Raw genomic sequence first — 23,394 nt, forward strand, 5'->3', positions numbered from 1 at the left:
GGTTACAGATTTTTGTTTTTTTCTTCAAAAAATTAGAATCTTCCTAACAAGTTAATTCCTGCACTTAAGATTCTTACACTTTAGACTTTCTTCCTCTTACGTTAGCCTAGGATAGCAACACTCGGCTTCATTAAAAATTTTCTCTTTTAATTTTGCCTTGGTTTCAAGTGACTAGTTATAGGGATATGAGATTAAGTCTCAAGGTATTCATGTTTGATCTAATGGTTCCCATTAAAGCTTGAACTCTCAAGGATTAGAGCTTGATGAGAACGTGTTCTGATGCATTTTCTTCTCCTAGGTAAATTCTCTAGAGTTTTTATTTTTAACTCAGAGAGCTTTATTCCTCACTTTTTGTCATCCTTTGGACTGAGGCCTAACAACCATGGATCTCATGACTTCTCAGTTCATGAGGGATGCCCCTAGCTACCCAACCTTTGGCTCTATAGGTCATATGACTGGAGCCTGCCACCTGGCTATAGGGCTAGAGGTAAGTATTGGTTATCTCCTAGCTCTCATTTTTTATTACAACCTCTACCCCTGAGCAATCGTGTGGTCAGAGCCTGCCACCACGTCATACATCCAGAGGTGAGTATTGGTTTCTTTTTTTTTTACTTTTCAATGTTTTCTTCATCGAGATAAAAGAAAACTCTCTTCAAGTGACCAAACTATGAAGTTGATTAGCATTGAAAGTATTCAATACCCAACCATTTTTCCTGAAGTGTTTTGTTGCCTAGGTGGGTTTCCATCGGATCCATATTCATGCATCGATAATAATCGCGTGCTCATATAATTCATCCATATAGACTCATGGGCTAGAATTATTGGATTAAAGTCCATTGGCTTCATTGTGTTGTTGCCTTATCTTTCCCTCAAGACTTGGATGTCTTACGTGGTAGACTCTCGTGTGCAAGGACCTACTTGAGAGAATGACTTTCTTAAAGAAAGATGAATATATTTTAGGAGAAATGTTTGACCTTTAATGATCTTTCAATGCCATGCTTTGCATCATGATAAAGTTATATCATCTTCCTATGACTATAGGAGTCAAGGTGAACTGGATTGCTAAGACCATTATGGGTCTTGTCGAACGAGGTCGGATCAGTTCAAGAACTGGGGCATTAAGATCGTTTGTGGTCTCATCGAACGAGGTCCGGCTAACGTTCAAGACAACTGAAATGTAGAGACCATTATGGGTCTCACCAAACGAGGTTGGGTTAGTGTCCAGTGGTAAACCGAGATTCCAAAGACCATTTGGATCTCGTTGAACCAATTTGAGATTTGTAACTGTTAAAGGTTTCTTCTTGTCTAAGATATTTAAACTTTGAAATGGTTTTACAATAACCTATCTTTGGGTTTTAGGTAGGTTCAGATTCCTTTGACATGTCCCCACATGATTTTGGATAGAAAGACATCATTGAGAATTGTGTAAAAACATGATAAAAGCTTCCTTGGTTTCATCAACAGGAATAGCATGCTCCCGTAACAAAGGGAATAGCTTGGACCATGATTTTTTTTTGAACTTTTTTATTTTTTTTATTTTTTAATTTATTGCAAAACTTTTCTATTTTTTAGTATTTTTTATTTTTTGATTTTTTTTGTTTTTGGTTTTTCAAAAAGCTATTTACAAAGTCTAGGTCTTGAAGGCTTACCTGGGGCCTAGGATGGTGACTCAAGTCAAAGATCTTTTTTTCTTTAGACCATGGTGGTTATGCCCTAAAGTGCGGTAACTTTGTTTTGAGCAGGGCGTCTTCCTTTTGCTGAAGGAGAGACGAAGGAGTCCAGGCTACCTTGTAACTTTTTATTTTGAGAGATGAGTTTTTGTAGGGGAAGAGTCAGTCATGTGTTGTCTCTTATGACGGGCCTCTCTACTAAGCTGATGTTAGTTGACCACTTTCTGCAATGCTTCTTCAGGACCCACATGAGCTTTTTTCTTTTTCCCCTTTTTGTTTGGGTCATTTGTAATTAAGTCCTTGGGTTCACACTCTGAGTGCAACTAGGACACTGGGGGAGAAACCTTTATATGATTGTTATCTGGTGTGCCCAGATCAATCATGTTTATTCGACTGGCTTCCTGATTTTCTCATGGAATTTCTTTTCCTTGTACCCTTTGCCCTCCTTGATAACAGTTTTGGGGTAGCAGATGCATCAAACACGAACAATTACTACAGATGAGGGCTCATGGAATATAAACCATTGTGTTGACAGAGGACCCTTGTTTCATACTATTTCTCAAGAACCAATTTTTTCTTGCTACACAAGCTCAAATCACCTTTTCTGTGGTGTGATTGTTGTTGCTTGAATCTTGTTGTTCTTCATTCAGAAGCAAATTTTCACTGTTTATGTGGTATTGAATAATATACCTGAGGATGAAACATTCTTCGATATCATGCCCCGCAGCTCTGTGATATCGACAGTATTTAGCTGAATTATTTTCCTTCATTTGCGATGGGTTAGACACTTCGGGTAGCCCGAGTAGGCTGTCTTGTAATAGCAAATCCATGACCTATGATGGAGGCTGCTTAAACTTGGCAAGCATTCGATCTTTGGTCTACTTAGGATTTCCCACATATAAATCACTAGAAGCCATTTTGATTGTCTGCCTTTCATTCCTTATCGTTGTTCTTTCTGAAGATTTGTCTTGAGGTTCTTACAACATTGACCTGGCCCTTAGACGTGTCTGACTTCCTGTAGATGTTGTGCTCTTTGTTGTTCTTTAGGAACCCATCGTACACTCCTCTCTTGATACCTACTTTGAAGGTTGTAGCCTTTTTGATGAGTTTGACATATGTTTCAACTTGAGCCATGTTGATCAGGCTTCATAGAGGTTGAGAGAAGTTATTCATCAAGATGACTAGTGCATGAGAGTCTGAGATCGGTTCATTCATTCTACTGGCCATGGATCACCATCAATTTATGAACTCATGAGTACATTCCTCTTTCTTATATTTCAGTTCATACAACTAGCTTATGGGAGGAAGGGCTTCAACATTAAACCTAAATTGTTCCATGAGCATGTTTATGACCTACTTGAACTCCCTGATGTTTTGGAGGTTTAAGATGGAAAACCATTCCAATGCATCTGGGAAACCAATTAATTAGCCTCCTATCGTTATTTCGATATTTGACCATACTTTCCATGAACAGGGATAAGTGAGTCCTTGGGTCTCCATTTTCACTGAATTTCAAGAACTTGACAGGTATATCATCATCTTCGTCACATTCCTCAGGTAAGAAATCATTCATGGAGTTTTTCCTCTGGTCCATGTCCATGTATTTCATACTTGATGTTAGGCTCTGAACCATGTCTTCTAGTGATTTGGTATTTCTGTCTGACTCAGACGACATGGTTTGGATTGGTCGGGTCAACCAAAATCTGTGGACTTTCCTCTCCAAATCAGACACTTGGGACTATCTCCACAGATTGTACTCCCGGTCTTCTTGTGGCTCTGGAGTCCATCTAGTTCTTCTTCTAGACTCTTTGTCGGACTGTGCCCTTTCATGTTTTAACCTGTGGCCTCTTCGAGCTCTTCTTTTGGCTCATGCTTGTTCCCGTTCCAATTGTTCTTGGATCTCTCTCATCTTATCTTTCATCCTTTTCATGTTCCATCTAGCCTGTGCTAGCACATCTTTTTCCTTGGATCGGGCTTTGAAATACGAGGTCCTAAGGGTTTGTCTCTTGGTGGACTGACCTGTGCTAGAATTGTTTGTCTCATAACCTATAGGAGGGACTTTATGAGACTAATGAGGGTGTCATTCTTTAGACCAAGCTTTGAAATGAGAGGTCTTAGAGACTTGTCTTTTGATAAACCCGTCCATGCGAGAACTACTTATCTCATAACTCGCATGGGAGACTTTGCGAGACCGATGAGGGTACTGACGCGAGTTGGACTCAGGAAGCATCGAGGTCTTTTCCCTTTTTCAGTCATCCATAGACTCGTCAAGAATGTACATGTCAGTCTTATCTTTAGGATCTTCATCGGATATGATGTTTTGCATCATATAGGGTGGCATCTTGTACGTGGGATTCTCCAGAGATGGTTCCGCTGTGATGGATTGGATTTTAAATTTACGAGTTTTAGATTGGGTATACATTATACCCCAAGCAATTAGTTTACACTAGCCCAAACAAATAATTGAGAGATTTCTAAAATAATTGGATACCCTAGAAAGGTTTATCCACTGATCAACAAAGTCACTTTAGGTTCTAGGGTTTTAAGGCTCCCTTCCAAGTCCACACTGATATACCCTAGGTAACAACTGAAGGGTATTAGTATGGAGAATTCAGATCTAATAATACCACCACCGATATACCCTAGCTAACAACTGAAAGGTACTAGTGGGGATCCAAAGATCTAAATGATATGACAGGAGAATTTAAAAAAAACATAATAAAAGAAAATGACTCTTTTTTAAGAGAATGGAAGATAAAAAAATAAGAGCACACAATGTTTAAAATAAAACCCTAACTTACTGGCGGTTATGTTTTTTCTAATTTCTAACTGAGCATGAATTTTCTCCAGCAATTGTTTCTAAAATGTGAGAATAACTTAAGCCTAATATTTAATGCATGAATCTAATGCAAAAGCAACCTATATGCCGAATAAACAAATTAAACAGGAAAATCACTGGAAAAAAAACTGCAGATACGAGGGTCTGCGGATAGCGCTGCCTGTCAGTGGATGACAGAACCTACAAATGCGAGAGTCTGCGGATGGCATTGTTAGTTAGCAGACGGAAGAAACTACAGATGTGAGGATCTACAGACGACAGTATCGAACAACAAATGTGAGGATCTGCAGATGACAATGTTTGTCATCACACGATGTTGTAAGTCAGTAGATAACAAAAACTGCAGATGCGAGAATCTGCAAACAACACTGTTAAACAAAAGACGATAGATCCTATAAATGCGAGGATCTGCAGATGGTGTTTGTCAGCCAACATATAGCAAAAACTACAGATGCATGGATATGTAGACGATCAAACATAACCGGACGTTGTTGTCAGTGGACGGTTTGACAGAACTTTTCGACAGACGTTGCCGAACGGCGAAATCTAGGTGGCTAAAGGTTGGCGGACGGCCACACGTGATGGACGACAGTCAACAGACAGCCAAATATGATGAACGACAGTCGTCATACAACCAAACGTGATGAACGACAGTTAGCAGATGGCAAAACTGAGATTGATGTCCGCCAAACAGAAAACCTGAAAAAAAAATAAAGTTTTCAAAAAAAAAAATCGTAATGCAATTCTAGCTGCGAAAGATTAAAAAAGTATGGCATCCCATAGCAGTCGCCAAAAACTGCTGATGATTATTTTTAAGTGTGGGAAGATGGGACTTACTTGGATTCGTGAAATCCTTCTTTAAAATCATATAGACATTGTTGCAAGATTCGACCATCCTTCGCTTGATGAAAAGGTAAAGACGGAATAGGTTTTCTTAATCTCCACACACTGCCAGAGATTCTAATATACAAATCAAAAGATAAAATATGTATAAACGCATAATCCAAGAATATATGAAATAGAAATAAGCGATTAGGGATCTGAAAAAAAATACATTTTTCAGACTTGAAGGTTTGTTTTATCATTCAAGCTCGTTCTTTTGTCTATTAGCATATAGATGTGGGTGTTCTTCAATGGCTTCTGGACATCATGTTGGCAAGGCTTGGGTAGGCTTCTTCTCCAGGGCCAACACATAGGTATAGGATTTCTAGATTTTTCGATAATTTTCATATGATCTAGGGTATAGGGGTGAGTCCCTATTTATAAATTTCAATACACTCATTCAAGAGAGTTTTCTAATACGAAAACTCATCTCAAGAAGAGTCCTCACATCCTGGAAGACGTGCAGAACGGTTGGAATCATATAGGGATAAGCCTCGAAGTTTATTCACATGTTCGGTATAGCAGACAACATTTTGATCATGTTGTCCCCTAGCGGACGACAGTCCTTATTTTGCCATCCAGCAACAGACGACATTCTTGGTTCTGCCATGCAATAATGAACGGTGGTGCCTATTCTACTATCCAGTGAGAGTTCTTATACTTGCACACTTATCTTGAGAAACATATTGGCAATCAGACATCATGAAATTTTTGGTGTCTACAAAATGCAATACCAAGCATTGGACACGAGTTCATGGATCGACGCAGTAATGATACCCCAACAAAAATTATGAGAGAACTATGATTCTACCCATATTTGAAGGTAACCAAGATTCTACACTTGTAATTGGATCATATATATATATATATATATATATATATATATATATATATGTGTGTGTGTGTGTGTGTGTGTGTGTGTGTGTGTGTGTGTGTGTGTGTGTGTGTAGTAGTAGTAGTAGTAGTAGTAGTAGTAACTTTCCTTCATTGTTTATGATAGAATTGCTTGGGGGCTATACATATAATACATGTTCTTATAAACGTATCAAAGAGAGAACAAATGAGGTTTCAAAATATAAAAGGGTAGTTGTCACAAAATGTCCTTGTTGTGGTGGGGTTTGACATGTGATTTCACTATGTGCTTGTTAGGTGGGAAGGAAGCACAACTGATGTGAAAGTATTGTACAATGCAGTTGATGATCATGACCAGCCTCTAGTAATGCTCAAAGGTAAGTAAATATATAATATGTGCATAAATTATATTGATTAAGATTTTTTGAATACATGAAAAAAAACAAATGTAAGTATATAGGCAAATATTATCTTGTTGATTATGGGTACCCATATATTGCTGGGTTTTTTACTCCACACAAAGGATATCATTATCACATGTCAGAATTTAATGCATATGATGCTAAACCAATTGAGAAACCACAAGAGTTATACAACCATAGACACTCATTATTGTGAACAACAGTAGAACATGTTTTTGGTTTGCTAAAAGCATGATTTTCAATTTTAACGTGCCAAGTAAAATATTCAATTCTCACTCAGGTTAAAATTGTTCATGCTACATGCATAATACATAATTTTATATTAGAACATAACTTAGATGCTGAACAATTAACAATTAAAAATGATAATGATATCATGCTTGAACCTGAATCTGAAGAAGAAAATTTCACACAACTAGTTAATCATGGTAGCAAGAAGGATATGAGAGATGCAATAACAACTCATATGTGGAATGATTGGTCACACAGTAAGTATATTTGATAATTTTATTATTAGTTATATAAGTTTCATAATTGCAATTGTATGATTAGCAACAATGTTTTATGTGTGCTTGATTGATAATATTATTTGTTTCTTATATTATCGTCTTAAAGAGCCGGAACGATGATTTCTTGCTATAGATATTATGTTGTACTCGAGGGTAGGTCTAAAAGCATCTACGACTCTTAGAAGACATGTCAATCATTGATTCTCATATATAGTGGGGCAGTGTACAGATCATTTATCAGCTTTAAAGAAGCTAATAGTCAGTTACAGGAATACATGACAAAGACAAGGTGAGTGCAGCAAGAGGTGCAAGAGCAAGAGGTGCACCAAAGAGCGATTACATAATGTTCGAGGGGATGCTGCATTTTTTGTCATGTTACTCTTCTTGGTTTTCTGCTTTTTTCAAGTATCTTGATGTATTTTTTTGTTGGGGTGATGTACACTTTTTGAGGCTTGGGTGGGTGGTTGACATAATATAATACTCTCGCATACTGTTGTTATATTGCTTCATTGCTAACATTTTAGATTTACGTATACTATGAGGAGTACATATATCTATAGGTTTATTTTAGATTGAATTACATGAATGAATAAATAATATTCTCTTGCAGGCTGATTTTTTAATGGATGGAATGAATGTGTGTATGAAAAAGTTGATTTTTGAATAGATTGAATGTATGTATATATGAGAAAGTTGATTTTTGAATGAATGAAATGAATGTATGTATGAATAGGTTGATTTTTCAATGAATGAAATGAATCTATATATGAGAAGGTTGATTTTTTAACAGATGAAATGAATGTATTTATGAGCTAAGTTGATTTTTGAATGAATGCAAAAAATATATGTATGAGAAGGTTGATTTTTGAATGAATGAAATGAATGTATGTATGCAAATTTTTATTTTTTAATGGATGAAATGTATGGATGTATGAGAAGGTTGATTTTTTAATGAATAGAATGAATGAATTTATGAGCATGTTGATTTTTTAATGAATGAATGGAATGTATGTATGAGTAAGTTGGTTTTTTAATGAATAGAATGAATGTATGTATGAACATATTGATTTTTTAATGAATAGAATGATTATATGTTTAAGAAAGTTAATTTTTGAATGGATGAAAGGAATGTATTAATTTTTGAATGGATAGAATAAATGTATTTATGAGTAAGTTGATTTTTGAATAGATGAAAGGAATGTATTAATTTTTGAACGGATGAAATAAATGTATTTATGAGTAGGTTTATTTTTGAATAAATGGAATGAATATATTTATGAACAGTTTGATTTTTTAATGGCTGAAATAAATGTATGTATGAAAAGGTTAATTTTTGAATGAATAGAATGTATTTATGAGAATATTGATTTTTGAATGGATGAAATGAATGTATTTAAGATGACTGATTTTTGAATGAATGGAATGAATGTATTTATGAGAAAGTTGATTTTTGAATGAATGGAATGTATTATTGAGCAGGGTGATTTTTTAATAAATGAAATGAATATATATATATATATATATATATAAACAGGTTGATTTTTGAATGAATGAAATGAATATATTTATGAACAAGTTGATTTTTTAATGAATGAAATAAATGTATGTATGAACTAGTTGATTTTTGAATGAAAAGAATGAATATATTAACATATTTTTGAATGAATAAAATGAATTTATTTATGAACATATTGATTTTTGAATGAATGGAATAAAAGTATGTATGAATAAGTTGATTTTTGAAAGAATAAAATAAATGTATTTATAAATTTCTGAATGAATATAATGAATGCATTTACGAGCAGATTGATTTTGGAATGAATAAAATGAATTCATTTATGAGCATATTGATTTTGAAATGACTGTATCTATGAGCAGGTTAATTTTTGAATGGTTACATATTTGTTTTATATAAGTTTTATATTGTTTTGGTATTTGAATCTAATTTGATATCTATATTCAAAGTACAAATTCATGATTTTAGGCATACATTTATAATTGAATCCAATATGATAACAATTATAACATTGAAATATCAAAAAAATAGTTGTGTATTTGTTTTACATAAGTTTTATATTATATTGATATTTGGATCTAATTTGAGATCCATATTTAGGGCAAAAAAATTATGATTTGTAGATACATTTATAACGTTGGGATATCAAAAAATGATTGCATATTTTATATTGTTTTAATATTTGAATCCAATTTGAAATCCATATTCTGAACAAAAATCTATGATTTGTGACACATTCATAATTAGACCCAATGTGATACCAATTATAACATTGGAATATCTAAAATCTTGTTAAAACATAGATAATGGTTGAATAAATCGAGTCATATGGTCCAAAACCAAGTTATCCAACCCATTATTCATGTGTATCCATATTGTCCACACGACGGATCTAACAAACATTAGACATAAAGAACAAAACTTTTGTAAACAAGCCACCAAACGTTGGATTAAGTATATTTGTTAGAGAAAAGACAAAAACATGTGTTATGTTTGTTTTGTTTCTTTTCATTCTGTCCAATCTGGGACAAGCCATCATTCTCATGGAAAGAAAGGGCTGTCATCGGGAAAAGTGCATGGTTTCTAAAAAATACTGTCATCTCTGCTTTACCATGAAAATGCTTTCATATTGGGGAAGGTATGGAAGGATTTAAATGTGAAGTAATATGTGGTGGGAAAACTAAGGCCAATTTGTGCCAGACACTTTTCCACCATGATAATTTGATGTTTGTTTCACTCATGGTGGAAAAGGGAGGGAAAGGGATGCTAGTTCAGTTTGCATGAAACAAACGGGCCCTGAAGCATCTGGTACCATTACACAAATTATTAAAAGAAAAACACAAAGAAAAACAAGCTCCTAAACTTCTTTGCTTATAAGGATTAAGCTAATCGCTGGGTAAATGTGCAGATAATGTCCAATTCTGATCATTTCACACTGTATTTAATCCATATTATATATATTTCAACAGTATCTACGTAATACAGCCAGTCTTCTGCCATCTCAATAATAAGAGGAGCATATTTCAGGAAATGGCCTGTGAGCGCTTTAAGCTACAGTAGGATTTGTGGAGCTATGATAATAAATCATACATGCAAGTCAAAGAACTGTACATAAAGATGCCCAATGCCAAGAAAATCCACATGAATGATATAACTAGGGGTGTCAACGGGTCAGGTTTGGTTCGAACCCAGGTGGAACCAGACTCGAAACCAATTTTCAGGTATGGTATTGGGTCCGGACCTGGGTCTAATCAGGTCCACTATAAGAGAAACCATACCTGGACTCTATAAGAACTACATGAACCAGACCCGGACCATACCCTGTAAAATAATATTTTTCATCACTTTTACATTAAAAAATTGTGGGTCTTAATGGGAACTCAGGTCTGGCATAAAATTTCACAAACTATACTAGGATCGATGTATTAATCGGACCTTCGGGTCTTCTTATTTATCACCATACCTGGACCCTATAAGGTTTGGTTCGGGTAAACTCCGCTGACACCTCTAGATACAACTGTACAATTAATATTATTGAGTTTGCAAATCATACATTGTTATATAGAGCAGCTGAAAATATCAAAGACATTGAGGATGCTAGTAGAGAAACAAAACCAGCAGATGTAGATTCTTTCTTCACAAAGCACCTCTCTCCTGTGAACAAGATTAAAAAATATCAGAATATCAGATATATATATATATATATATATAGAGAGAGAGAGAGAGAGAGGGAGACCTGTCCAAACCATCACACCAGCAGATGCCCCCAAACCGAGAATGTAAGCATCCAAACCTGAACGGCTTCAGTTAAAGAAAAAACAGTAAATTAACAAAAAGTATAAAAGAAAGCAGCAACCAACTGAAAAACAGGAACTGACTTGCCTGAAATGTGCAGCATATATAAGCTTCCAACTTTCACAAGATAAAAACACTAAAATAATTCCATAAACAAAAAACCACTCGAATAAAATGTGTATCATCCATTCATCCTAATCATCAGGCCTTACCCTATCCATATGGAAACACATACAAGTATAAGAATGTAAATCATTTGAAAGGACAGCTTGAGCCAAATTCATAGCATGGCACATCTCTTTCCACATAAAAGATGCCATATGAGAGAGAATGGTGCAGTAAATAACTGCAGATCTTTAATGGAGCAACAAATTGAGATCACATGCCTAGCACTTGTAGACAGCAAAATAATAACCAATTGTGTTCAAGTCTGCAATGGAATGAAACATCAGTAGGGCAACAGTACATATCTTCCTTGAAATTGTTAGGGTAAGAGTATTTTATGTATTGCACCGTCCAGTAGAATATAGAAAACCCTCTCAATGATGTGTCATGCAAGGTTTATACTTTATACTGATGTCATACCACATAAATGGCATATCGCTCATGCGAAATAATTTAAAAAAGAAATTTTAACATATAAATGATAAAAAGAACAGAAACTGCAGGAGAAAAAAAAAGAAAGAGCAAGCAACAGAGTGCCATCAGCATAAGTAATCAAACATGACCCTTTATGCACCAATCAACAGTCCAAGGATCTACACTGTTCTGACATAATCATGTGTGTTAATGATGCTCGCGCCTATCTCCAATAAGCCAAAACCCCATTGATAATTTCTTGATAACATTGTAGAGAAAAAGAACATTTAAAAGATTGTTTTCTCCTAGAAAGAAACAGCAAAAACAGATTTCCTTTCTGAAACATAAACATGAATGCCTCTACACATGCAGGGAGACATATTTCAATATATATATATATATATATATATATATATATATATATAGGAAAAGTGGTAGCTGCCTCCCACTTTTTTGGCCTACCACCAGCATACCAGGCTTTTGAAGGGTTTTTTTTATGCTTTCCTTAAATCTGACCGTACAGATGTGTTCTACACGCTCCATGAAAATGATTTCCTTAAGCTCACCATTAAGAAAAGTAGTTTTAACATACATTTGATGCAAATCTAGGTCGTAGTGAGTTACGATAGCGAGAATTATTCTTATCGAGGTGAATTTTGCAACACGTGAATATGTTAACATAATCTAATCCTTCTTTATGAGAAAAACCCTTAGCAACTAGTATTGCTTTAAATTTATCAATACTACTATCTAACTTAGATTTCTTTTTTAAAATCCATTTACATCCAATCAAAAGAGATGGTCAAAGATTTTTATAAATATTCAAGTCTTAAAAAATCATGTTCTTTATCGAAAAAACATGATCCAAGTGTTGTTTCCAAACACATCTGTTGGGTTAGATTTGCGAAAAACAACCTGAAAACACCCAAGCCAGAAAAGTGGTAGGCAGCTACAACCAAATATATATATATATATATATATTGTTTGCTCACATTTGTGCTCCCTATTTGAAAATTCATGAGAAATACACCTAAATATAATATTCCTTATAGAAAAAGCCATGCTAAACTCAATCAAATAAATAAATGAAGCGCATTTGAAGAATAGTTTTATGAAAAGATTTTACTCACATAAATGCCATTTTGGCACAAGGACATGCCATTTTGGCGGAATCCCCGGTGACACAATTGGGCACACATGACACGAGAGGACATTGTTCTACTGTTTTTAATGATTTTAGTAATATTTCAATAAATATGTATTTTTATATATTAAAATATCAATAAAATATCTTTATTGACCAAAAATAATAAAATAGTAACCTCTTGTCCTATTTTTCAAAAATCCTAAGAACTTGTGTCATGTTTTGGGTCATTCCCATATCTATGTGAGATAGAATTTAACCATTAGAAGTTCCAATTTGTCCCTTTATCCTTTACATAGTTTATACGTTCTTCCTATTTTCAATTTTTGCTCTTACTTTATGCCTAACTCTCATAATATTTTCATTTATCTGGCAGACTAAGTAATAATGTACAACTGTTAAAACATATGTAATAATATGTAATAATACATCTATATATATAAATATAGATGTATATTCACCATAATACCCTATAGGGGTATTATGGTCTTTTCACAAGTACCCAATAGGGGTACTTGTTTTATTTCTTTTATTTCACTGTTTTTTATTTTTGGTTTTTTGTTTTTTAAATGTATTTTTGGATACCGAAAAGGGGCTCCCAACGACTCTATTGGGAGCCCCCTTTGGTCTCCTTTTCTTATAAATAGGGGGAACCCCCCTTGTATGTTGTATTGCTCTTGAGAGCTCCTCTTCAATAATAGTGATATTATTTTTCATGTGTGTAGCCTTTTTATAAGGCCCTTCGTATATCCCTTAGTGGATTTCCTCTCTTATGCTTGTTGCATTTGTCCGTGTGGGACATAGTGAATGCTTTAGCATTCTTGGATTCTTCCGCATATTTCATTACATGGTATCAGAGCCATACGATCTTCTAAGGTAAAATCGTGTATCTCTCTACTTCCTTTTTTTCTCACACCTCCATTTTGTAGCAATGGAAGTCAAGATCGATCTATCATTCAAGCTCAATGGAAAAAATTACATGATGTGGGCATCCGCAATGGAGAATAATCTCAAAGGTAAGAAACTTTGGGGTTATGTAATGGGAACCGTTCCGGAACCCCAACTTAAGCTCACAAAGATGGAAGAAGATCAAGAGAAAGCACTTGAAGGTGATGCTCGTCTCAAGGCTATTGAAGATTATCATCACCAAATGGAAGATTGGGAGAGCAACCATGCAAAAATCCTAGCATGGTTTATGAATAATGTTTTGAACTTAAGGTATGTGCAAATATTGCAAAATTTCGCCGGGCAAATGAAGATTGGTTTTTTATGAAGGGTATGTTTACCCAAAAGGATCTAGAAAGAGCTTATTTTTTGCAAGAAAAAGTGAGAACCACAAAGCAAGGTGACATGAGCATACAAGACTATTATAGTGCTCTAAATCCTTTGTGGGATGAATTGGCTCTTTTAGAGCCTAAATGGGTGTCTATGGAGGATGTAGTACTAAGACAAAAACAAATGGAACAAGATAGATTGTTTCAATTTTTATTTGGGCTTTGTCCCGAATTTGAACAAGTTAGATCCTCACTTCTCCATAGATCTACGTTTCCTCCCTTAGAAGAGGCTATTGCCGAGATTACTCAAGAAGAGACTAGGCATAATATGGGTAAAAGCATTGATGAAGTTCTTGCCGTATCTAAACCCGGCAATCATGTCAAAACATACAAACCACCTCATTTTGGTAAGCAAGGGAGTGGTGGAAGAAAAATGATTATATGTCATCATTGTTATGAGCCGGGGCATATTAAACCCGTTTGCCCAAAGCTAAATGGAGCATTCAAGCCAAAGGTGACTTCCGTTGAAGAATCATCCACCAAAGAAGATGACGGCAAGAACGGGGATCTCAAAGATACTCTTGGACAAATTTCCTTGGCTCTCCAACAAATTCTAAAGGCTACTTCTTCCACCTCCGGTGCCGCCATTGCCTCATCATCACCTCCCGGTACGTACTCTTGGATTTTAGATTCCGGAGCTTCTTTTCACATGACTCCTCATGAAAATGCATTAACCAATGTGCACACCAATTCAAAAATATCTTGTGTCTCTACGGCCGATGGAACTTTTCTCAAAATAAATGGTGTTGGAACTCTTGATTCTAAAAATGTTCAAAATTTCCTTGTTCCAAAAGTTAGAATAGTTCCAAAATTAAATCTTAACCTCTTTTCCGTTTCTCAAATAGCCGACTATGGATGTGAAATATCTTTCTCATCCCAAGGGTGCTTTGTGCAGGATCTCCAGTCCGGGAAGCGGATTGGGCAAGGCCATAGGAAGGAAGACCTTTATTTTATGGATAACTTAATGCTTCCAAATACCTCATTTTGTACTTATGTCCAAGACAAAAATATTGAAACTTGACATAAAAGGCTTGGACATCCAAGTTACTCTAAAATGTATCTTTTTCCTTTTGGACACAAGTTTTGTAAAGAAAAAGATATCAATTGCAAAGATTGCATTTTTGGAAAAATGAAGTCTACTCCTTTTCCTATTAGAACCTTTGTGACAACAAGACCTTTTGAATTGGTGCATTCCGATGTTTGGGGACCATCTCCGGTTCTATCCAAAGGTGGTTATTCGTATTATGTTACTTTTATTGATGATTATACTAGATATGTATGGATTTATTTTCTTAACTTTAAATCGGAAGTTTTTAACTTCTTTAAAGAATTTCATGCAAAAGTTCAAAATCAATTTCAAAGTCAAATATCCATTCTTAGATCCGATTCGGGTGGAGAGTACTTATCAAATGATTTTCAATCATATCTAAAACAACATGGCATTTGTCATCAAAAATCTTGTCCAAGAACTCCTCAACAAAACGGTCTAGCGGAAAGAAAACATAGACATATTTTGGAAACCACTAGATCCTTACTCATTTCTAAAAATATTCCTAAAAGTTTTTGGGCCGAAGCCGTGTTAACCTCCACCTATTTAATCAATAGGATGCCATCTTCAAAATTGAACAATATCTCTCCTTATGAAAAACTTTTCAATATGACACCCGACTACAATCGTCTTCGTATTTTTGGGTGTAAATGCTTTGTTCTTTTACATAAAAGAGATAAATTGTCACCTAAAGCAATAGAATGTGTATTTTTAGGATATGGTGAAAATCAAAAGGGCTATAGATGCTTTGATCATAAAAACAATAAATTATTTGTCTCCAAAGATGTGACCTTTTTAGAAGATGAAAATGGATTTAAAATCTTGAAAAAACCAAATGAAATTGATTATATGTTTATCAATGATCTTTTAGAAGATTCAAATGATGACTCTTTGAGTCATCCGGAAGTTTTAGAAAATACTCATAATTCTCATGATAATTATGTATCACCAACTAACGGTGACAATCTCCAAGTTTACACTCGGCGTGAGGAAGCCCAACCTATTAGTGCTTTAGAAAAATTCTTGCGGCTTAATGAACCCCTAGAAGAAACCTCTCTTAGGCGTTCTTATAGAACATCAATTCTACCTAATAGGTTTGTCTCATATGAAACTCTCTCACCTAACTATAGAGCTTGTCTAATAGCCTTGCATTCTTACTATGAACCTTCCCATTATAATCAAGCAAAAAATATACCTCATTGGGTTGAAGCAATGAAAGTTGAACTAGATGCTTTAAATAAGGCTAAAACCTGGGAAATAGTTCTTCTTCCTCCAAATAAGAAAGTTATAGGATGTCGATGGGTCTACAAAGTCAAAACTAAAAGTGATGGTTCCCTAGAACGTTATAAAGCTAGATTAGTTGCCAAGGGATACTCACAAGAGTATGGCCTCGATTATGAGGAGACTTTTGCTCCCGTGGCTTGCATGACAAGCGTTAGAACTTTAATAGCGGTAGCATCATCTAAGAAATGGCCTATATTCCAATTAGATGTTAAAAATGCCTTTCTTAATGGTCAGTTGAATGAAAAGGTATATATGGACCCTCCGCCGGGAATTAGCGTTAACCAAGGTCAAACTCTTCGGTTATTAAAAGCTTTATATGGTCTTAAACAAGCCCCTAAGGCTTGGTATGATAGATTTAGTGCTATCATGTTAAAATTGGGATTCCGCTCATGTTATACTGACACTGCTCTTTTTGTTAAACGTGCAGGTAATAGTATCATCATCCTTCTGCTTTATGTTGATGATATGATCATCACTGGCAATGATGAAAGTGGTATTCTTAATGTTAAAAATATGTTAAAACATAATTTTGATATGTCTGATCTGGGTTTTCTCAGGTACTTTCTTGGTATAGAAGTAGCATACTCTCCTCGAGGGTATATATTGTCACAGATGAAGCTTGTTGCAGACATTTGTTCCAAATCTAGGATTTCAAATGACAAAAAGGTGGAGACTCCCGAGGTTATCAATGCTAAACTACGACTGGAGGATGGAGTTCTGCTAAATGATCCTACGTCCTACAGGCAACTCATAGGCTCCCTCACCTATCTGACTATCACCAGGCCGGATATTGCTCATGATGTGCACTCTGCAAGCCAATTTCAGCATGCTCCTACATTTGTGCATATGAGTGTTGTGCTCCGGATCATTCGATACATCAAAAATACTTTGACTAAAGGGCTATTCCTATCCTCACTCTCTTCTTTAGACTTACTGGCTTATACTGATGCTGACTGGGGAGGAAACCCAAATGATCGAATCTCAACTACTGGCTTTTGTGTTTTTCTAAGAGATTCGCTAATTGCTTGGAGGTGCAAGAAACAACAGAAAGTCTCATTGTCTTCTACTGAAGCAGAATACAGGGCTATGGCAACTACTACAATGGAGCTTGTGTGGCTTCGAAGTCTTCTTCAAGATATGGGAGTCGAAATTACCGGTGCTTCGAAGCTTTGTTGCGACAACAAAAGTGCCATCTACATTGCCAGCAACCACACCTTTCATGAGAGGACTAAACATATTGAGATGGACTGTCATTATGTACGTGATGAATATCTTCATGGGACAGTTACACTGCCATATGTCACTTCAGAATATCAACTTGCAGATTTCTTTACCAAAGCCCTGCCTGCTCCTCGCTTCTTGTTCCTTCTTGGCAAACTTTCGGTCATTCCCCAGTAAAGTTTGAGGGGGGTGTTAAAACATATGTAATAATATATAATAATACATCTATGTATATAAATATAGATATATATTCACCATAATACCCGATAGGGGTATTATGGTCTTTTCACAAGTACCCAATAGGGGTACTTGTTTTATTTCTTTTATTTCACTGTTTTTTATTTTTTATTTTTTGTTTTTTAAATGTATTTTTGGATACCGAAAAGGGGCTCCCAACGACTATTGGGAGCCCCTTTGGTCTCCTTTTCTTATAAATAGGGGGAACCCCCCTTGTATGCTGTATTGCTCTTGAGAGCTCCTCTTCAATAATAGTGATATTATTTTTCATGTGTGTAGCCTTTTTATAAGGCCCTTTGTATATCCCTTAGTGGATTTCCTCGCTTATGCTTGTTGCATTTGTCAGTGTGGGACATAGTGAATGCTTTAGCATTCTTGGATTCTTCCGCATATTTCATTACAACAACATAAAAAATAAATATTAGCAGTACAAAATCATTGATGGTTATTACGTTTATAAACTTGAAGTAATTGCATAAAACAACAGACCTTAAATTCAAAAGAAGCAAACAACCATTTAAACCAGAGTTACCGGAAGCTTCATAGATAGGTGGGAAGTGTGTTTCCTGGAAACTCGCTTCGGAAGCACGTTACTCCTCACTTCTGAAACTTGATGAGAATCTCGATTCTTCCATGCTTCTTTTATGCTTTCCATATGTTTCGTCCATGCTTCTTCTATGTTCTTTTGCTCTTCTTTTCATATTTTTTTTGTGCTTTCTCTCACACTTCCCACTCACTCCTCATGTGCTTTCTTTAAATTGGCAGTCAACTTTTTTAGATTTTAACAAAAAATTAATTCATAAACTAAAAAAGTCAAGAAATTTATAAATAGTCATTTTTATTTTAGTTTTTATTTGTGTTCTATTTTGATTTCCATTCAATTCTCCTATGGCTTTCGTTTTTATTCCTCACTTCTCGATTCCAATAAATTTTAAAATGCCCCACTTCTCACTTTCGCTTCCCATATCATTTCCCGCTTCCGCTTCCTAGTCCGCAACCTTGATTTAAACACCCATATGAGAACATAACATGTTATGATGGATAATTATGATTAGACGATATCAAATATCAGTTACTATATCACTAATATAAAATCTTTGACTCATGTGAACTAGAACTACAACATACACTTTCGGCTCCTGTCTCATGCAATGCAAGTCTCATGAATAAAGAACAGAATTAATAAATCACCACTGAAGCAAACAAATGAAGATCAGCTCATCAAATACCATGAATCAATACAATCACATATATTTGTTATATTTGTTGGATAAGCCTACAGAAGGCTGCAGGAAATGTTATCAACTTATAGAAATTTGAGGACTAAACTGAATTATAAGAAACCTAATTTCATTAAAAGGAAGGATAGAATGCTTTATTTGATCAATAATCTATAAGCAGCAAGTACTCTACAATGCAGATGCTAGCACAAAGATATCACAGTGTTACCTAAAACATCTCCGATTCTCCATATAGCAGAATAATCACCAAACTAATGAAACACAACTTAAAAGTATATGAAATTACAGAATTGAACCTGCCCCAAACAGCAGTGAAGGAAGAAAGAATCCTGGCCTCATTACAATAAGATGTGAGGTGCCAGTAAGCTTTCCAGGAAATGTAAAAGTAGAAAACTCAACTACTAGCAATCAAGTGAAAATTTCTGACAGCCCTGCTGCTATTCAGGTTGCTTTTTAACAAGCAAATCTGATTCATATCAATGACTCTATGTACGTGTGAAGCAGTCAATAACTTTCATCTTCCAGAAAGCTATGATTTTTATCCTTCACATGGTAAATAGAGACAACAATGTATTGAAAACTGGAAGCTTCTTTAAACATTCTCAAAGTGCCCTGATCATTTCATATACAAGAAATAAGCATCATCATGCCTTGATTTGGATGTTTTAGATTTAAGAATCCAAAACATCAACGATACATTTATGCAGGAAAAATTTGCTAAATCTGCATAGAGGAGAAGGTATGAGGGTATTGCTTTCCTGCCGTCATATTTTTATCCGTTCTAGTCTGACAACAATAACATACATTCTTATTGTTAATCGTTCAAGAAAGATCAAGCTTTCACCACCTATTAGATTGTTTTTTGTGTATAAAATTTCTGTCTACCCAAGCATCATGCAAGCAGGAACTGTTTCCCTGCTTTGGCATCACCATCAACAGATTTGCATGGCCACGTGTTTGAACTAAATGCTTCTATCACACTCATTTCATAAGTTTTGCCTTGTATACCGTGCAACAATGTTCTTTACCTATATTACCTAGACACCAAGACAAGCACTAGCGTCAGACACAGCGAGCCTTAAAAACCTAGATACGCTGGCACAGATACGTACATACATATATCTATGATTTGTACATTTGTTTGCATAAGAAAGTGGATGATACTTATAAAATATAAAATGTATAAAAGACAAGTACAAGTTGATTTTCATGACTTTCATTGATGTTCATATATAATGTACACATACAATTACAAAAATCATCAATATCATAGAAAATTGTTATAGATTCGAGGGCAAATCTTGTGTTCTTTTACTTCTACAATTTTTTTGACATTTTAATTTAAAAAACCTACAGTTTTAGAAGAAATAATGGCTAGGTTTTCAGAAATATAAAACTCAAATTCTTTAGATTCCTAGGGCTCTAAAAGTTTCAAAAATGCAAGAAAATTGTACCTAGATTTTCAGTGAGAGTCTCATGAAGGTGCAACATCTAGTGCTTGTGGTAGTAGGCAGTGTTCTAGGCCGTGTCAGCGTCAGTGACAGTGTCCAAGAGTGTTCGACACTGACACGCTGGAGTCCAGACGTAAGGAAACTTCAAGGTAACATAATCTTTACATTCGAGTGATTTTGCATATCACCATATCCACCAAAGTAAAGTGCTGTCCCACACCCAAATCCTGTAATCTTCATGAAAATCTGTTTTCCTATAAATATGGTAGTCTCGGAGAGATTCCTTGAGCATTATCGACCTCATAGCACAAATTAAAAGACGCCTGCTGCTGAACAAGCAACATAAAAGTCACGGGTCCCATTCCTTCGTTGTATCTATTCGTCAAAGACTTATAGTTTATTTATACCAGTGAAAACACTGCGTTTCTTCTCATTTACTGTCTTGTTCTCTCCTGGTGATCATACCAATAACAGTCCTTCCAACAATCAACAAGAAAGTATAAAAAACATGCCATTCGGCACCTTCGGAAATTAAAATTTCTCCTGCTTCACAACCCAAACCTTATCCGTATAATCTTGTTAGGATTTCTATCAAGAAAATCAAGCCAATAGATCCATCTACAACAACGAACTTGGTTGAAACTCACTCCTCAATCAGCCAAATGGTTATTCGGTTTCGGTTAACAAGAATCAATTCAAGAAAAAAGGCGAAGAAAGGACGTCCCGCAATATCAGTACTTTTCCTCGGTTGCGTTCTAATCTTTATCCAGCAAAAAAACTCCAAAACCGAACAGAAAACACGCCAATTTCGCCACAGAATTCAACCAAACCATCCATCCCCAAAAATTCAAAAAGCAAATCAACAAAGAGGAAACGTTTCGTAGTTACCACTTGAGACGAAGCGCGGACAGCAAGAGGAGGCAGAAGAGCCCGACCCCCGTCCTCAGGAACCGAACGTCCAGGGCTTTGTCCCTCGTCCACACGCCGACGCAGTAGCCGAGGTGCACGGACGCCAGGACGACGGTGAGAATCGGCAAGAGGAAAACGTCCTCGCCGCCGTTGTCGTCCCCGCAGCCCTCCCCATCGTCGTCGTCTCCGCCGCCTCCGCCACCGCCGTCGCCGCGACCGTCGTCCACGCGGCCACCGCCGGGTCCGCCGGTGATCGGCCTCGGCGGGGGGCGACGGAGACTCTGGGTCATGCCGACGGCCCAAGGGCCGTACTTGACGCCGGAGAGAGCCCCAGGGATAGGGATTACGGCGTCCGGCAGGAAGGGGGTGTCGGAGAGAGGGGAGTCGTCCTCCCTGAAGCAGACGACGGCGGGGAAGGAAGTGGAGAGCTGATCGAGGGCCGTTCGGAGGAGGAAGGATCGCAGCTTCCAGGCGTTCGGGTTAGGGTTGCAGGGGAGGAAGCACTGGGAGGAGGCCATGCGATAGAGAGAGAGAGAGAGAGAGAGAGAGGAGTAAGAAGGAATACGATCGACGATTTAATCTTTTTTGTTTTTTGTTTTTTTGTTAATTTGCAGATATTTTGTTTTCCATGGTTATCTGCAAAGCAGGAGCTCTCAACGGGTCGGGTTATGGATCAATCGGATCCAAGTCTAGGGTCACATGGGATTTTTTTTAGGACGAAGAACCTCGCCGATTCAGTCATTTTCTTTTTTCAGTTACTGTCCTTTTCTAATTTTTTTAAAGTTTGTTTTTTAAATTTTTTTTAATCGTACCCGACGGTGTTACCCCCTTGCTGGGTCGGGTCCTCAATAGGTCAAGATGGGGTCGGATCTATCAGGTCAAGATGGACGGATCAAGACGACACAATGTTCTCCCCTTATTATATATGTAGGCTGTAGATTAAAATGAGAGAGAGAGAGAGAGAGCAACTCCGTTTAAAACATGTTCCTTTCAATTAAACCTTGAAAATGAAAAAACAACTGAAACACTTTTAAAAAAAAATGCAAAAAAAAAAAAAAAACTTCGCTTAATAGAAGCATTTAGAATACAAAAGCTTAAATATAAGCAAAAATACTCTTCAAAAAACGTCAATCACAAACCAATTGGATTGGATATTGGGTTTGGGTCATAATGATTCTTGAATCTAAATCTCATTGTTCTTATGTATCCTAACTTGTTTTTTATATATACGTCAATTTTTTTGCCACATTTCATAAAACTAATGCTGAATTAAACTGGTACGTATTGTTTTTTGATTTTTTTGTGTCTCATTTTTTTATATCGTTTTTTTTCAGCTGTAATTTTTAATGTAAAACCTTTCAAATAACATATTCAATATTTAACGATTTTCTGTCATTTCACGTATTGCTAACAACGATGAGAGAGAATCGACTGGGCTCCCATTGTCAAGGTAGGAGCAGCTAATGCACGTAGGGGTGGCAATCGGGTCGGGTTGGCAGGTCGGGTCAGTGGGTCGGCAGATCAGCATACCTCAACACGAACTCGACCCATTTATTAAACGGGTAACCCGACACGACACGGTTAACCCGTTTAATAAACAGGTCGGGTCGGGTAAACGGGTTGGCAGGTTAGCGGGAGGGTTGGCGAGTCGGGTTCATGTTAGCGGGCAGGTCGGGGTCGGGTAAACGGGTTGGCGGATCGGGTTCGGGTAAACGGGTTGACTCACCCGCCTAACCCGTTTATTAAATGGGTCAGCCGGGTTGGCGGGCGAGTTGGCATACCCCTAACATGAACCTGACCCGTTTAATAAACGGGTTAGGCGGGTCAACCCGTTTAAGCCAAACACGAACCCGGCTAAGAAGCAGGTTGACGGGTCGTGTCAGATTTTGCCACCCCTAAATGCACGTCTCCTTCTGTCAGGACTTTGCAAGTTGAAATGAGAATGATATTTGTAAAACTGG

At 36.3% G+C, this 23,394-nt stretch overlaps 1 protein-coding gene across 1 annotated transcript; it reads right to left on the reverse strand.

Annotated features, from left to right (window-relative positions):
- Positions 1 to 10,131: 10,131 nt before the first annotated feature.
- On the reverse strand, positions 10,132 to 21,962 carry LOC149816428 (uncharacterized). The gene is made up of 3 exons (XM_089987425.1): positions 21,413 to 21,962; positions 10,927 to 10,991; positions 10,132 to 10,844 (listed from the first exon to the last, which is right to left on the reverse strand). Exons 1-3 carry the CDS (start codon positions 21,949 to 21,951, stop codon positions 10,738 to 10,740), a joined length of 711 nt encoding a protein of 236 aa, XP_089843551.1. The 5' UTR covers positions 21,952 to 21,962; the 3' UTR covers positions 10,132 to 10,737.
- Positions 21,963 to 23,394: the final 1,432 nt, after the last annotated feature.

This window comes from Nuphar pumila, chromosome 14 (assembly GCF_984573655.1).
Source record: "Nuphar pumila chromosome 14, dmNupPumi1.hap1.1, whole genome shotgun sequence".
NCBI classification, from domain to species: domain Eukaryota; kingdom Viridiplantae; phylum Streptophyta; class Magnoliopsida; order Nymphaeales; family Nymphaeaceae; genus Nuphar; species Nuphar pumila.

Excerpts from the sequence above, each read along its gene's own strand:
- LOC149816428 (XM_089987425.1), bottom strand. The coding sequence starts at position 21,951 with ATGGCCTCCTCCCAGTGCTTCCTCCCCTGCAACCCTAACCCGAACGCC. Across the intron at positions 10,992-21,412 it reads TCCGCGCTTCGTCTCAAGTG|CCGTTCAGGTTTGGATGCTT; the intron begins GTAACTACGAAA and ends CTTTAACTGAAG. Across the intron at positions 10,845-10,926 it reads TGGTGTGATGGTTTGGACAG|GAGAGAGGTGCTTTGTGAAG; the intron begins GTCTCCCTCTCT and ends TCTTGTTCACAG.